The sequence below is a fragment of the Schistocerca piceifrons genome, chromosome 2 (genome assembly GCF_021461385.2).
Source record: "Schistocerca piceifrons isolate TAMUIC-IGC-003096 chromosome 2, iqSchPice1.1, whole genome shotgun sequence".
Lineage (NCBI taxonomy): Eukaryota > Metazoa > Arthropoda > Insecta > Orthoptera > Acrididae > Schistocerca > Schistocerca piceifrons.
In genome coordinates this window covers 757,325,143-757,341,586 of record NC_060139.1, presented here as the reverse complement: position 1 = coordinate 757,341,586, position 16,444 = coordinate 757,325,143, and the positions used below count along the sequence as shown (strand labels likewise).

At 39.9% G+C, this 16,444-nt stretch overlaps 1 protein-coding gene across 1 annotated transcript in view; it reads left to right on the top strand.

The window, feature by feature from the left end:
- Positions 1-16,444, top strand: part of LOC124776786 (putative defense protein Hdd11) — a 52,826-nt gene that overhangs the window by 18,407 nt on the left and 17,975 nt on the right. The window contains exons 2-3 of the mRNA XM_047251925.1: positions 5,313-5,637; positions 13,268-13,359. Coding sequence (XP_047107881.1) covers positions 5,314-5,637; positions 13,268-13,359 — 416 coding nt within the window. The 5' untranslated portion in view covers position 5,313. The remainder of the gene's footprint in view (positions 1-5,312; positions 5,638-13,267; positions 13,360-16,444) is intronic.

Genomic DNA, 16,444 nt, shown 5'->3' with positions numbered 1-16,444 from the left:
GTCACAGTAAATTGAAAGTTCCAGAATCTAAGCACACCACAATCAAAGTCTGGAAGTGACATGCAAAAGTTAAATTCCTAAAGTTAAAGTCCAGCATATTGCTAATGAGAAACAAAGATAAATATTACAAAGTCCAATTGCTGATCATTGCACTTTAGTGCAGTGGCCATGAATGGTGCAGGTCCATAGTTGGCTGCTCTGGAAGATGAAGATTGGTGTGGATGGAGGCATTGCCATAGAGTGAGATCCCGTTTGTGGCAATACTTTTGCAATTGGCATCTGCCCCAGGAAACTCACTCAGAGCTTACTGGTGAAGTGTAGGGCAGAGTGCCAGCCTCAATACTGCCTAGGCAACAGGATACTGCAGGTACTACTTTCAATCACATGGCTCATGGAGGAGATAAGGTTCACAGGTCCTGTAACCCCTCATAGCACTTGGGTTTGTCATGGCTGATGGGTCAGCAGAGTGCGGCCATCCTTTGTCTGTCATCTGAAGAGCTGTTCCCTGTGAAGTCTGTGTTGTTGGTTTCTGGATGAGTAGGCACAAAGACTCACCACAGTATTCCCCCCTTCCCCCTCCATCCTGTCTCCCCCCCCCCCCCCCAAAGGGGAGGAAATGTGGTAGCACATCTCCATGTCTCTGAAATGGGCTGAGTTCCCATTGGTGGCTGGGGCAGCTGAGGTCTACCTCCATCAGCGTTGGCACTGGTATGGCATGTGGGGCAGCTAAGTGCCCATTCAGGGACTGGCCACAGGCTGGAACTGAGATAGGCCAGCAGTGTCTGGGATGGGTACTGTGGACAATTCCGCCTCTGGAACAGAAGATGATGACAGATTGACAGACCCAGGAAAAGGACCACAAAGAGGCCACAATTGCTTAATGTGTTTACAGCATACTGTGCCATCTTGAATGTCTCTTTGGCCATGGCCTGATCAAGAAGATTGGAAATGACTGCAAGAAACCAATGCTGGCATTCTTTGTTTTGAAGAGAAGTACCCACACAAGTTATTAGAGAGAGAAACAGTGGTGGCTGGACCACTGAGAGGAGGGGTGGGTGCAGATGGGATGTATGACAGATATCTGCAACCAATGTAGTGGGCTGTGGAGTTTTTCTCTGGTGTCGACCTGTCCTGGGGAATAGAACAATAAGGATCCAGAAAGAGCATAAGGACCTCATGAGGTGCAGTATGTATCAGCACTATACCTCTTGCTTCACAGAAAGCAAAGATTCCATGAAAGCAAATTGAGAGCCATTATTTGTGACAATAGTTTCTGGGAGCACTCCAATTGAAAAGAAATTGAGATAGGGTTTGAGTGGTGTGCCCTGCATGTATGGTAGACATGTGAGAGACACAGCAAGCATCTATGGCAATTAACCTGGGTTATCTCAGAAAGGGATCCACAAAATCCATGTGTAGCCCCAACCAGGTGGCAGAAGGGCCTGGTCAAGGAAAAAAAATCTTGGAGGGGTAGCCTGCTTGCACTGCCTGCAGGAGGCAATCATGTGGGTGATCGCTGTGTCCATGCTCTGCCAGTAGACACAATGGCAGGCCAGGCACTTTGTCAGCACAACTTCCCATTGCCAGATTTGCACGAGAGATAAGATACACTGCTGAAGGGCCACTGGGACCATAACCCTGGTCCATCCATTGTCCCCCTGGAGCTGGAGCATATCATTGAAGATGGAGAGCTCAATCAAACAATACAAGTAGTCCTGGACCTCTGGATGTTGCAGCTGCTTGCAGTCTGGTGGCCAACCATGTAGCACCAGGCAGAATACCTCATTAATCACTGGTTCCTTGGCAGTGTGGCATGCGACAAGGTTGGCATCAAGCTTCAGCAACCTCAGCAGTGACTTCCATGTGGAAGCAGACTGTGGGATTGATGTGGAAGCCCGGTTCCTGGCCCAAAGGCATGAGGAGATCAGCATTAGCACGCGTGAAAGAAATAGAGCCTGGCATTGCAGGCAGCATTCCATATTGGCTGGAATATTTGCTGACACCTTGAAATGAGGGAGTAAATACTTGTGGTCTATGAACAGCATGAAATGGCGGCCATAGACATAGTCATGGAACCTTTTTTGAGCCAAATTTGAGTCCTAGAGCTTCTTTTTCTATCCAACTGGAGTTATCCTCTGCAGTGGAGAGACTCTTAGACACAAATGCAATTGGCCACTCCCATCAGTCACATATGAAAGGACCACCCCAACCCATTGTCTGATGCTTCTGCTTCCAATATTGGAGGCTTGGAAGGGTCTTTTTCTGTGAGGCATGTGGGGGTGGAGGAGGGCACATATCAAGTCCTGGAAGGCTTTATCACATGCCAGTGTCTGATGACAGTGAACATTTTTGCATAAGAGGTGGTGTAATTGTTCTGCAACTGCTCATGGGAGCATTGTGACCTCTGCCTTGGGAACAGGAAAAGTGTCTATTACTCACTGGGCATTAATGGTTGTCTTGAAGTCCCTGAAAATGCAAAATGTGCTGTTTGATTTCTCTACAAAGTCGATGGGGATGGCCCTTCAGCTGTTGGAAACAGGAGAGAGAATACCCTCATCCTGAAACCACTGTATCTGCAGTTGAAGATTGGCTCTGAGTGCAAAGGGAACATTTCTGATTTTGAAGAACTTCTGTGCCACTGATTGGAGAAGAGCCATATGTGCCTCAAAATCTTTGACAACTGAGGAGGGTTGAATGGACACTGAGCTTAACTTAGAAAAGAACTGTTCTAGGTGGGGTTTGGCAACCGGCAGCTTGACAGTATTGTGGATTTCTAAGCCAAGAAAATTGAACAGATCCAGGCCCAAGAGACTGATTGCTCCCAGAGTGTCAACAACCAAAACCTGGCTGTGAGGGCAGTTGAATGGTACTGAACTTGGGCTGTAAATTGGGCATTGACTTCAATGATGTAACTGCTATAAATACACAGCGGAGTGTTAAAATGTTGAAGGGGAGAGGACATCACACGATAATAAGATTGCCAATTTATGATGGTCGCAGAGGACCCTGTATCTGTCTGCAGATTGATGAGTGCATTTTTGATGGCTACCATGAGCAATGGAGATTCCTCTGAGTGTAGGAGCACAGACTGAGAGTATGATACATCTGTGAACAGGTCCACCCTGTGATCCATCTTTGCATCCACTCACAAGAGGTGCATTAGCATGCTGGTAGGAGCACAAGTGTCTCTAATGACTAATAAAATGCTAGCTACAGAAATAGACCTGTTGATGGTGGCATCTGGCTGCTGAGTTTTTGCCTGAATTGTATGAATCTGACCCAGGTGGGGCAGGGGGGAGGGGGGGGGGGGAGTAATGACTGGGGCTGAGGGCAACATGTTTGTTGGGTGGTGAACACTTGTGATGGGGCATGCAGGGTGGATGATGATCTGAGAGACTGTTCAAAAGCTCTGACAATGTGGAGACTTGTTTGTAAAGAAGGGTCTTTCACTTTAAAGAGATCCATGTGCAGTCCCACATAAGGAGCATGCATGAAAATCACGTTCCAGACCAAGAAAGCCACATTCGATTACTGACACTGAGGATTACTACACTGGAAATGGCAGTCATGAGATAAACCATAGAAACGGGTGTTCCATTCCCAGTAAGACAGTTCATTAAATTTATGGTAGCTGGAAAACTTAGGGCGAGCTGCTGCCACAGGCACGTGGGAGTCAAAGTATTCTAACAAACTGGATTTCAGCCTGCCATAGGGCAGAGTGTGGGGTTCCACTTCTGGGTTAAGTTGTTGCAGGAGGTGGTAAATGTCTGGGTCCTTGTATGCCAGAAAGAAGGCACACTGCTGCAGATTACCTGTGATGCCGTGGGCTAAGAAGTGCTGTTCCATGTGTGCAACATAGTGTGCCCACAGACTGACCTTCCTGTCAAACTGCTAGAACAGGGGGGCACCATCCAGAAGCTTTGACCATGGAGTTGATGTGGGGAGGGGGGGGGGGCAGTTAGAGAGCTCTGTAGGTGACATGGAAAAGGCAGGTTGCAGGTCATGAGAGTGCTGCTTCTACTAGAACATTAACATCACACAGTCAGAGACATCTACTGGTTCCATCATGAGAGTAAGCCTACTACTAGAAAGTGGAAGAAGACACACAAAAACAATGTCTACATGGGTCAGAGCAAATATGAGAGACACTGGCTTGGGGCAGGAAGAAGAAGGAGAAGAGAAGGAACCTCATCACCAGACAATGTGTCCATTGGAGGCAGCATAGATGAAACCAAGTCACTTCTTTAATACTGGGAGAACAATAATAATCTCTGAAGTCTGAAGATCTGAAAATGTCACAGTAAACTGAAAGTTCCAAAATCTAGTGAGTATACACAAAGACTGCCACAATCAAAGCCCCAGGAGGACAAACAATAATTAAAGTTCCTAGGGACATGAAAGTTTAAGATCAGCATATTGCCAATGAAAATAAAGACAAATATAACAGAGTCCAACTGCTGTCACAGCACTGGAGGCCGTCTCTTTGGTGTAGAGGTTATGAATGGTGTAGGTCCATAGCTGGCAGCTCTGGGAGGCAAAGGCTAACATGGACAGTGTTGGTGTCATAGCAGTGGCTCCAGAGTGAGATCCTGTTTCTGGGAAAGTTTTTGCAATCAGTGCCTGGCCCATGAAACTCAACTACTGGTAGAGAGTTGCCCAGGCACTGACCTAAATACTGCCTGGGTGTCAGTACACTGCAGGCACTACTTTCAGGCATGCAGCCCATGGAGGAGAAAAGGTTTGTGGGGTGAGTGACCTCTGGTGGTGCTTGAGTTGCCACTTGGTGGTCACATGATATGCAGTCATTCCTTGTCTGTCATATGAGGAGCTGTCCCCTATGAAGTCTGTGCCTGCATAATCCATCTGGGTTGTCGGTTGCTGGCTGAGTGGGTGCAAGACCTCGATACAGCAGTATCTATGTGCACAACAATTTCTGTTGTCATTATTTACTGTAAAAGATTGTAATAATTACATAATTATAACATTACCAATGTATGCATAACACAGTCATGAACATATTCTCTCAATATTCATTCTCATCACAAATGGACTTCTCTATATCCTCCTGCACCCTTGTACAGAAAAGAATAAATGGGCCAACAAATAGATCAAATCAAATCACTTACATTGTTTTGCCTCGCACCTGTGGAATTACTTGCTAAAGTGATTGAAAAAAATTGTCCTTCTTGCAGATTATATATATGTATGTTACATACTCTATCATTGCATTACTAACCATTCCCCATAACTGTGCTATTGTACATGTAACCATTTTGATATGAAACTGACAGTGAGCAAACACCTTGTTTCAGAATGAAGGCATTTATTTTGCTGGTAGTAATATGCTTGGTTGCACTGATGCACCATGCAGCTGGCTACAGCAGTGGTGCACCCACCGATGCTTGTGAAGATCTTGTGCCACGACACGGAGTACCAGCTCGGAAAGACCCCTGTCCCTATGTTATCACTGTCAGTAAGAGGGAAATTAAAGTAGGTGAGCCAATTAAGGTCACCATCACTGGTAAAAAAGGTGAAAAGTTCAAAGGATTTATGTGTCAGGCACATGAGAAAGGCCGAGTGGGTGACTTCCAAGAAGCTGATGAAGTCCAGATTGTTAACTGTAGCCCAGGAAAGCAGGTAAGGACTTTACTCAAGAAATAATTTATTGTACAATGAGCAGTAGAAATAATTCGGAAATTTGATAATATCATTGCTCTTAGGTGTGGGAATGGGGGTGATGGCTGCTGTGTTTTAATGGACCTCACTGATAAATGACATATTAATGTACACCATGAGCTGCACTTTGAAAGTATTTATTTTCAAGTTCAGTATTCAGGCACATCATCTGTGAAATGGTTTTTATTGTTTCACAGTAACAACATGTACACATGACAATCTGTGTACCACAAAGATTCACATCATGTTTAATGGACATAAAGATTGTATACTTGACAGACACGTCAGATGATGTAGATGCACACAGTATGTGTCAATGATGAAAAGCTATACACCCAAATACCAGTCTGGCATATAAATACTTCTGAACTGCACCTCATGATGCACATCGAGATGTCCTTTATCAAGCTACAGAGCACTGAACATGCAAGTTCTGGGCCTCATTGATGGACAACAAGGCCTTTTCAGATCTGCATGAAGAGCTGACTTTCAGAGATGGGGTTGCCATTTGAAAGTTATACACTAAGGTTGTAGCAGATCTCCACCTTTGCCCAGAATTATGTTGGAGTTGACAAACTTTAAGAAGTAATGCAGTCCTGATATAACTTTTAAGTTCATATTTTATTAATATTAAAAAGGAAAACACTTCTGAAAGTTCTGCAAAATTATATTTCTTTGTTCATGAACTGGCTTTCATCTCCTCAGGCCATCTTCAGAGAAACAACTGCACATTGCAAACATAGATAAATATGTTGTCCGCCTTACACAGACATTATTTGAACAGAAGACACAAAAATGACAAAAGTTTTTATAAGAAGATACATTCAACAAATAATGAGAAATAAGATGAATGCACAGTTTGACTCTAGTATTTGTAACAAAAACTTAATTTAACAAAGGGGAAATGGAAAATGAGTCTGATCATTTAATACTAGGCTGGCATTCTTTGTCATGTGTTTCTTGATTCTCAGTATTTACAGTAGAATCATCTTTCTGCTTTTCTTGACAAAATATAAAATTTCACATTTGACATCATATTAATTATTTCTACTAAAAGATGAGCAGAAAAGGTCAAATCTTTCTTCCTTAACCACCAGCTTCTCTCGTGTTCATGTAGCCTAACTGCCACAGTTTTTCCTGACTGACCAATATACCCTTTTTCACACTGTTTGCAAGTGATTTTATATACGCCACTCCTTGCCAAGGATTGCAATTTATCATTACTTCTGATTAAAATTATGATGTGTTATTAGTATTATAAAATGCAGGTCTGTAGTTGTGAAACTTTAACTTTTCTCACAAGATTGTCTGGAATGTTGCCAATAAATTGATTTTTGCACCAGACCTTGTAAATGCTGAATGACTGCTGTTGACCAGAATATAGAAGTCATGTAAATTTATTTTTATTCATCTTCATTTTTTCATAGAATACTATCAATCAAGGCAGTGCTTTAGCCACTGCTGGAAGCAATTTGTTTGATGGTTTGTAGTTCTGTTTGAAAGGCTGATTTGGATAGTGGAATAGATTGAGACAATGCACTGTTGAATGGAAAGCTGCATGTTTGTGATTGTGAGGATGCTGGGAACTTGCAGGAGTCACCATATCAGCAACTATGCTAGATGCATGCTTTCTTGTAATAACATTTATGTTAATATCCATGAAATTTATAGAAGAGCCTCCCAGACCTATTATAAACTGAATTTTGTTATGTTGTGGCTTTAAATGCAGTAGTAATGTATCTAATTGTCTAATGTCACTACTCCACAAACACAGCCCTCATCAACATATCTGAACTAATACTTGATTTTACAATTCAATGGCTCTTTTGGTAAGAAAATTTTTTCAGAACTCTCCATGAAAATTTCAGATAGTACAGGACTAAGAGGTGAACACATGCTTAGACCATTATACTGACCATAATACTTGTTTTGAAAGTAGAAGTAGTTCTGTTCTACACTCATTTGAGTAGCATCAATTATGTCATGTAATTCTGAGATTTACTTTGGATTAGTGGAAATATCAACTGATATGTTTACAGATTCATCAGTAGGAACATTTGAAAATAAGCTAGCGCTATTGAATGATGCTACTTTAGAACTGGGTGTGATTTGCATATCTTCCATTTTTGTCGACAAGAGTCATAAAATTTTTGATACCAAACTTAGGTTTAAAACTGGTTTTCATTTTAATAGTATAATCAAGCCCTTTCAATAGCAGGTAACATGGGAGCAAACAAGGATACCACTAGTGGACATACTAGAACACCATCTTTATGTAATTTGAGCAAGCCATATAATTTAGGAGCCAAGGGATTCATATTAGCTAGCATACAACTGTCGGTTTCAGATATAATACTTTTGCATGAACTGATGGCAGTTTTCATTTGTTCACTGAAAGTAGCAATGTGATCATTTTGTAGATGTTGGAAATTGGAACTATTAAGGTGCTGGTTCACTTTTGTAATGTAATAACCTTTGTTCAAAAGAACTAAACTGTTGATTCATCTGCTTTGGTAGCAATGACATTACTGGAGATTATTTTCTTCTTGACATACTGAACCCATTGCATGAGAGTTCGTCACTAAGAGCGGCAGCAATTTTTAAATCATGGGCTACCAAATGTTTTGTAGAAACATCATCACCTTTGTTAAATGTATGAGAGCTCATCACTAAGAGCGGCAGCAATTTTTAAATCATGGGCTACCAAATGTTTTGTAGAAACATCATCATCTTTGTTAAATGTATCCCCACATAAAAATTTGTTTACCTTATTTTCCAGTTAAAGTAATTATTGTAATGTTTTCTTATGTAAACACTTTGTCATTTTTGTGTCTTCTGCATAAATAATGCCTGTGTAAGTTACACATAATGAACATCTGTGTTTGCAACTTTCAATTGTCACCTGAAGATGGCCTGAGAAGCTGAAAGCCAGTCTGTGACCAAATAAATATAAGATTGCAGAACATCAGTAAGGGTTTTCCTTTTGAATATTTTAATCGTGTTCTGCCAACCACCGACAAAAATTCAGTCAATGTTTCCTATTTTCTTATTTTATAAAATTTTAGATAGTCACCACTATTTTAATATAACATACTGTACACTGAGGTTTAAACCAAGGATTGACTACCAGTCACATATTCAGGATTCACCTTACTAATGTGTACACTCTATTTAGTGCAGAACAGCACACAATTCTCAAAGACACTGGAGAAAATGACATGTCATCAAAGTTTCTCATATGATAAAATATCCCAAGTGCCCTCATACACTTTAGGAAATGTATCCACATGAAATATACAGGATTCATTCATCCTTCTTCAACAGCAGGGCAGTCGCTATCATTCAGCTGGGTTGCAGGGAACCTCAGGAAATGAGCAAGCAAATTTAGCAATCAAAGTGACCTACAGGGAACAAAATGTGACGTATTGAATGATTCACCTGCTGACCATCATCTCTGTGCATCACTGTGTTATGCAACTGTGGGAGGAGGAGTCAATGGTAGTCGGGGACTATTAACTGTATTGGAGAAACTATCCAATGATGTGCTCACATCAGACTCCAATGGGATGAAGTAATCCTGATCCACCTCTGAATTGAACACTAACTATTAATGCATGACTTCACACTTTCAAAAGTGGTCCCTTGCGTCTGTGGTGTAAAAATTACTGCATTCCATATTTTAACTGAGTTACTTTCATCTTTTGCTGAGGGGCAGAAGCTAATTTAAGTGGGGACCTGCCACCCATTTTACCTATTGGCAGCATAAGTGTGGTACAATTGGACAGTAGTCTAAGATTTTAGCAGTTAACTGTGATTCTGGATGAGAAGAGTGCAGCAGATAATATAACAGTAAAATGTCTCTGACATATGTGCTGTGTGAGTATTTTCTGTGCATCCGCAAGTAAGAGTGACAGTCATATATTGTGCAGAACATCATTGTCAATTGCATTGACTACCAGCATGTGAAGAAGACAAAATAGTTGGGATGGTGTGCAGGCACTGAGTTCTTCATTGCAGAGCAATTTTTCAGGTCACTTGGCTTCTGACTACAGCAAGCACATGTTTGATAGAGATGGATTCTTCAGGGCATGATGGTGAAGCTAGATGTCTTGTACTTCCATACCCATCTGCTTCTTAAGTGCAGCCACCACATAACTATATTCAGTTTCATGTGAGGTGATGTGAGCCAAGAGAAACTGGCTTTCCAGTTGTGCAAACCACAATAATGGATTATAATGATAGGAAGGTGGGGGTTTCATCATAGTTGGACTAAGGATCATGTTTGCTGAATTCTGTATGCTTATCATTTGTTTGAAGTTCACAGACAACATGAATAACCAAAGAGTTTATGTAAGTGTCAACAATATTTAGGTTGAAGTGTACACAGTGCCCAAAATGAGTTGTGACTGGATGTTTACCAAAAGCACAGGCATCTGGTGTCCTTGTGGAATCACTCGTAGACAGCATTTCATTGTTAGCTGCTATCCCTAAACAGATGAGAGTCTCAGCTGAGGAAAGGGCTGACTTAAGCCTGTCAATGGATATCATGAAGGAAGAGTCATTGATGTCAACATTGAGTATTCTGTCTGTATATAGATGATCGTATGGTGCTTGGAGAATTTTTAGAATGTTGTGATGTCAGATAAAACCTGTTTATAGGACTGTAAGTCATAGAAAATGAATTGTCACTTGATAAAATTTCCTTCTGAATCAGCTGGATGCAGCTAGTGAACTTGTGAGTGTGGATGTTGTGCAAAGTCTGATGCTTCAATAACATTGTTTGACATGTCAATGAAGAATTCTCTAGGTAGTCAAAGTCTTTGTCCACACATCAATTCAGCTGTTGTTGCACTGAAATCTTCTTTTAAAGCTGTTTGGTGGCCTAGTGGGACAACAGGGAAGCTGTCAGTTCAATACTCTGTGAAGCATCTGAGTGAGACCTCGAACTGTTTATGGAGCTCTTCCACGAGACCATTAGCAGAAATGTGGTAGACACAGGTTCGAATTCAGTTCGTGCCAAGAAATGCTGAAAGTGATTTGAAGAAGTAAAACTCAGATGCTTTAAAGAAGTAAGACTCAAATTGTTTGTCCTGATTGGTAGTGATGTGGAGAGAGATGCTAAAATGTGGAATTCACTCGCAAAAGAAGGTGTGGCTGCAGTTGCTGCTGTTGTATCTTTCATTTGATAGGTTTCAGGCCAGCAAGAGAAATTGTTAAACTGTCAGGCAGTACTGATATTCTTTGGCAAGTGATAAAGATACAGTAATGTCAAAGTGGGCATTGTCACACTGTTGATTCAGTGGGATGAAAGTACTGAGCAGAACAGTAATGTGCCAATTTAGCTCATTTTTCTCAGAAGCATTGCACTGGCAGAGAAATGCCTTGAAATCATTCTTGATATTTGGCCAAGAAAATGACTTCTTCACTAGTCATACAATAGTTCTTACTATAGATGAGAGAGGCTGTGAAGAGAGGAAAATGTTTGCTTGCAGAAATCTGCTGTAACAAACAGTCATGCTTGTGACATTGATAGATCACATTGTAGCGATTAGTCTGGGAATGGTATTTGAATGCATTGGAACTGTAAGCCTGACAATGTTTCAGGAAACGCCTTCAGTTCATTGTCTCTTTCCAGGTCATTGGTAAGCACTATGAAGTCAAGCTCCTTTGCAGTGGCATCAGTATGAAATAGTGCATCCGCTGGTCCATTCTAGTCACCAGCAATATGTAAAATATCCACAGTAAATTGCACAATGAAGTCCAAATACTGTAACTGGTGTGGTGATGTAATGTCTGACTTCTGACAGAATGCAAACACGGATGGCTTATGCTCTGTAACAATAGCGAAATGTCTACCTTCAAGCATTTGCCTACACTTTTTGATTGAGACATATGCCTCATAAGAGCTTGCAATCATACGCTGACCCATTTGCTTGTGAAACTGATAATTTTTTACTAACCAAAGCTAGGGGTTGCAAGTCACATTGTACATGTTACTGTAATACAGCTTCAGTGGTAGTTGACAATTCATCCACCATAACTCGAGACATGCGCCAGGAAGAGAATAGGCATAAGTCCACTGTAGCACATGTCTAGGTCTAGGCAAACCTTTTAGTATTTCATTGAGGTGTGCTACCAACAATGCATGATTGTGCATAAAAGTCAATAAAAACTTGTCAAGCCCAAGAAATGGCATAGTCCTGATATAGCAGTGGGCAATGGGAACTGAGAGAGAGCTTCAACTGTGTCTTGAGGTGACAGGATTCCTTGAGCATCCTAAGAATTTTGTTTGCACCACTTCAAAGACACATTTTGTTGGATTAATAACCCAGCTATATTCTTATAGTCTAGTAAACAGTTGCTGTATATGTGCTAGATGCTCTGCCTTATTGGACAACATTACAAGCACATCATCAGCATACACATAACAGAACTCTAATTTATTTCATTTATTAGGTGCTGCAAGGTACAGGAGGTATTGTATAGTTGAAATGACATTGCAGAAATTCATAAAGTTGAATGGGGTACAAGCAATGATTTTCAGTATACCTTCTGGTGTAATGGGTATATGACAAAAAATGTGGATGAGGTGTATCATGGAGAAAACTGTCTTGCTGTGGATGTGCATAACAAAAGTTTCGACATATGGCACTGAGTAATGATCAGGTATTGTTATGGTATTAAGCTGTTGACAGCTGCCTCAAAGGTGCACCCATCACTGTTCTTAGGAACAATATGTAGTGGTGAGACCCAGATACTATTTGAAGAGTGACAAATTCCTTGTGATAACTTGATGAGAACTCTTGCTCTGCAATCTTCAGTTTATCTTGAGGCAGATGACGAGGCTGTGGGTGGACTGATGATCCTGCCGTGCTGAAATTGTGATGATCTTTCGAGTATTTTTCCAATACTAGAGTTGGCAATGGATGGGTGACTTCAGAGTACTAGCAAAGCAGGTTGTAATATGGTGAATTTCCAGCAATAAATTTGGCTCCAGCATGGTTGGCATGGTGTAGGTGTCCATGATGAGACAACTGTGTTGTAGACTCAAGCAGGCATTGATTGTGAAGATCTGGGAGGAGGCTGTAAACAATAAGGAAACTGCTTCAACAATTCAGCATAGCACAGTGGCAACAATGGATATCCATAGGAGGTCACATCAAAAATTTAAATTTAAGTGTAATGTGAGACAGCCACAAATCTTGATGGAATATCCATTCGCAGCATGCACGTAGTTGCCATCAGTACTTTGCCATGGAGGATGAGAAGAAGGGTGAACTGAGAGATCAACCCCTGTGTCAGTGAGGAATTGTAGTTTGGTAGAGTGCCCTGTTATGAACAGTTGACGACTGAGTCTGCTTTGAAATCAACCACCATTGCTGCTGATTTGCAGCAGCATTTCCATTATTGCAAGGTGATGCCTTAATGTAAATAAATTTTTATAACAAAAAAAATGGTATTTTATGGATAGTCTATGGCTTCACATGTCTGTAATATTATTGTTCCATTTTAAGTTTTCAATATTGATATTACTTAGAAAGTGTTCCTGCACATAAAACTTAAATTTACAGTCAGTTTCAACCATTTGCAGGATGCTGTAACTCACATCAATGCCGACAAGAGATCAAAAGTAGAATTTACCTGGGTAGCATCTGAGAAGCTCGATAAACCTCTGACATTTGTGTAAGTTGAAATATTTCCTTTATTTTGAAGTTATTATATTTAATAAACATAATAGATAATATGGATTTCTTTAGTATAAGTCTGAATATGTGTCAAATTTCTGAGAAAACAGCATCTGAAAATAAACAAAGAAAAAATTAATAAATGAGAAACTGTGCAAATACAATGACACTAAACTGGTGATTACAATTTAATGGCAACATACATAGAATCAATAATAACAGGTTCACAAAGAAAATTCTAAACATTGCTCTACTGATAAAGAACCAAAACAACTGAATAACAGAAATTCATGAATATGTATAGGAAACTGAAGTATGTAAAGATATCTTTCAGGATTGAACAAAATTTTGAACCATAATTAACACTCACAAATTTGCTCTGAATCCCGCCCCCAACAAACTATATTATCGACAAAAGAATAGAGAAGGAACACAATGAGTGAATGAAGATATCTTGCAAGGAGAGGAGAAAAGAAGTGCTACACAAATTCAAATGCACACTGCAGTTGGGAAGAACCAAAAAACCAAGACCCGTGCACCAGACGCTTTTCATTTAGGTGAAGTATTGTTTGAACAACATTTGTCAAAGTGTCCGCTGTGATAACCGTGCATGTTGTTTCAATTTCAAAACAGCTCATTATGTGTAGCTTGTGTTGGTGTATAAAATTCCTTGCCATACTCCTCTCAGTTACAACTGGCTCCTTTAATTGACTTTAGACACTTAAATGATTGCTTGATAAAGATCATACATGATTATCGCTCCATCCCACTTAAGCCATCTGAGTTTTTTCTTCACATTCAGTGTCCTTAACAATATTAATGAGATCTTCCTTTAGTTTCACCTTTCCCAAACATGAATATAGACTCTTAACTGCTGCAAAATTTCGTTTATAGTGTGCGTCATATTGGAAATATATTGAGCAGAAAGAAAGAGTGGTAGGGTACTAGGGAAGCATGGATGAATAAGAGATTTCTTACTTGCTTACACATGGTGGCAGGAGGGGCTGAGCTGGAGGGAGAGAAAGACACCCACAACATTGACAGATCTTATATAACATTTTTGCTAATAAAGTGCTTACCTTATTTGAACACTGCTTTCCCCCAAAACTTACCAAGGTTAGAGCAAAGTCTACAAAGAAGCCATGGATTACTCGAGGAATAGGGGTATCTTGTAAAACAAAAAGAAAACTGTATCTGTCAATCCGAAACATTTCCAATGTTGATGCTATAGCACATTATAAGAAATACTGCAAAATATTAAAGACTGTAATACGGATGTCAAAGCAAATATATTACAAGGAAAAGATAGTCATATCAGATAACAAAATAAAGACAATATGGGATATAGTGAAGGAGGAGACCGGTAGAACCAGACATGAAGAGGAACAGATAGCATTAAGAGTAAATGATGCATTGGTGACAGATGTGTATAGTGTTGCAGAACTTTTTAACAAACATTTTATAACTGTTACTGAAAAGATGGGGTTGTCAGGTTCGGTAGATGCTGCTATGGATTGCCTTAGACCAGACATTTCAAGTAACTTCCATAATATGAATTTGACCCTCACTACCCCAACAGAAATAATGTCCATCATAAAATCTTTAAAATCAAAAACATCTAGTGGGTATGATGAAATATCAACAAAGTTAATTAAAGAATGTGATTCTAAGCTAAGTAACATATTAAGCTATCTGTGTAACCAGTCGTTTATCAGTGGAATATTTCCCGAATGGCTGAAATATGCTGAAGTTAAGCCACTGTTTAAGAAGGGAGATAAAGAAATAGCATCAAATTTCCGTCCAATTTCACTGTTGCCAGCATTCTCAAAAATTTTCGAAAAAGTAATGTACAGTCGTCTTTATAACCATCTTATCTCAAATAACATACTGTCAAAGTCACAGTTTGGATTTCTAAAAGGTTCTGATATTGAGAAGGCTATCTACACTTACAGTGAAAATGTACTTAATTCATTAGACAAAAAATTGCAGGCAACTGGTATATTTTGTGATCTGTCAAAGGCATTTGACTGTGTAAATCACAATATCCTTTTAAGTAAACTAGAATATTATAGTGTAACAGGAAATGCTGCAAAATGGTTCAAATCTTATATCTCTGGCAGGAAACAAAGGGTGTTATTAGGAAAGAGACATGTATCAAGCTATCAGGCATCATCCAACTGGGAACTAATTACATGTGGGGTCCCACAAGGTTCCATTTTGGGGCCCTTACTTTTTCTTGTGTATATCAATGACCTTTCATCAGTAACATTACCAGATGCCAAGTTTGTTTTGTTTGCTGATGATACAAACATTGCAATAAATAGCAAATCAAGTGTAGTCTTAGAAAGATCAGCCAATAAAATATTTGTAGACATTAATCACTGGTTCCTAGCCAATTCTTTGTCACTAAACTTTGAAAAAACACACTACATGCAGTTCAGAACTTGTAAGGGGTGTCCCAAGAGTATATGTCTAACATATGATGACAAGAAGATAGAAGAAGTGGACGGTGTTAAATTCTTGGGATTACAGCTTGATAATAAATTCAACTGGGAGGAGCACACCACAGAACTGCTGAAGCGTCTTAACAAATCTCTGTTTGCAATGCGAATTTTGTCAGACATAGGGGATATAAAAATGAAAAAGCTGGCATACTATGCTTACTTTCATTCCATAATGTCATATGGGATTATTTTCTGGGGTAATTCATCAAGCCAAGCTAAAGTTTTCCGGGCACAAAAACGTGCAGTAAGAATTATATGTGGTGTGAACTCAAGAACATCCTGCAGAAGCCTGTTTAGGGAACTAGGGATACTAACTACAGCTTCCCAATATATTTATTCCTTAATGAAATTTGTCATTAAAAATATATCACTTTTTCAAACCAACAGCTCAATTCATGGAATCAATACTAGAAATAAGAATAATCTTCACAAGGATTTAAAGTCACTTAGTCTTGTACAAAAAGGTGTGCATTATTCATGAACACACATTTTCAATAACTTGCCAGCAGCCATAAAAAGCTTAACAACCAATGAAATTCAGTTTAAGAGAAGCCTAAAGGATTTATTGGTGGCCAACTC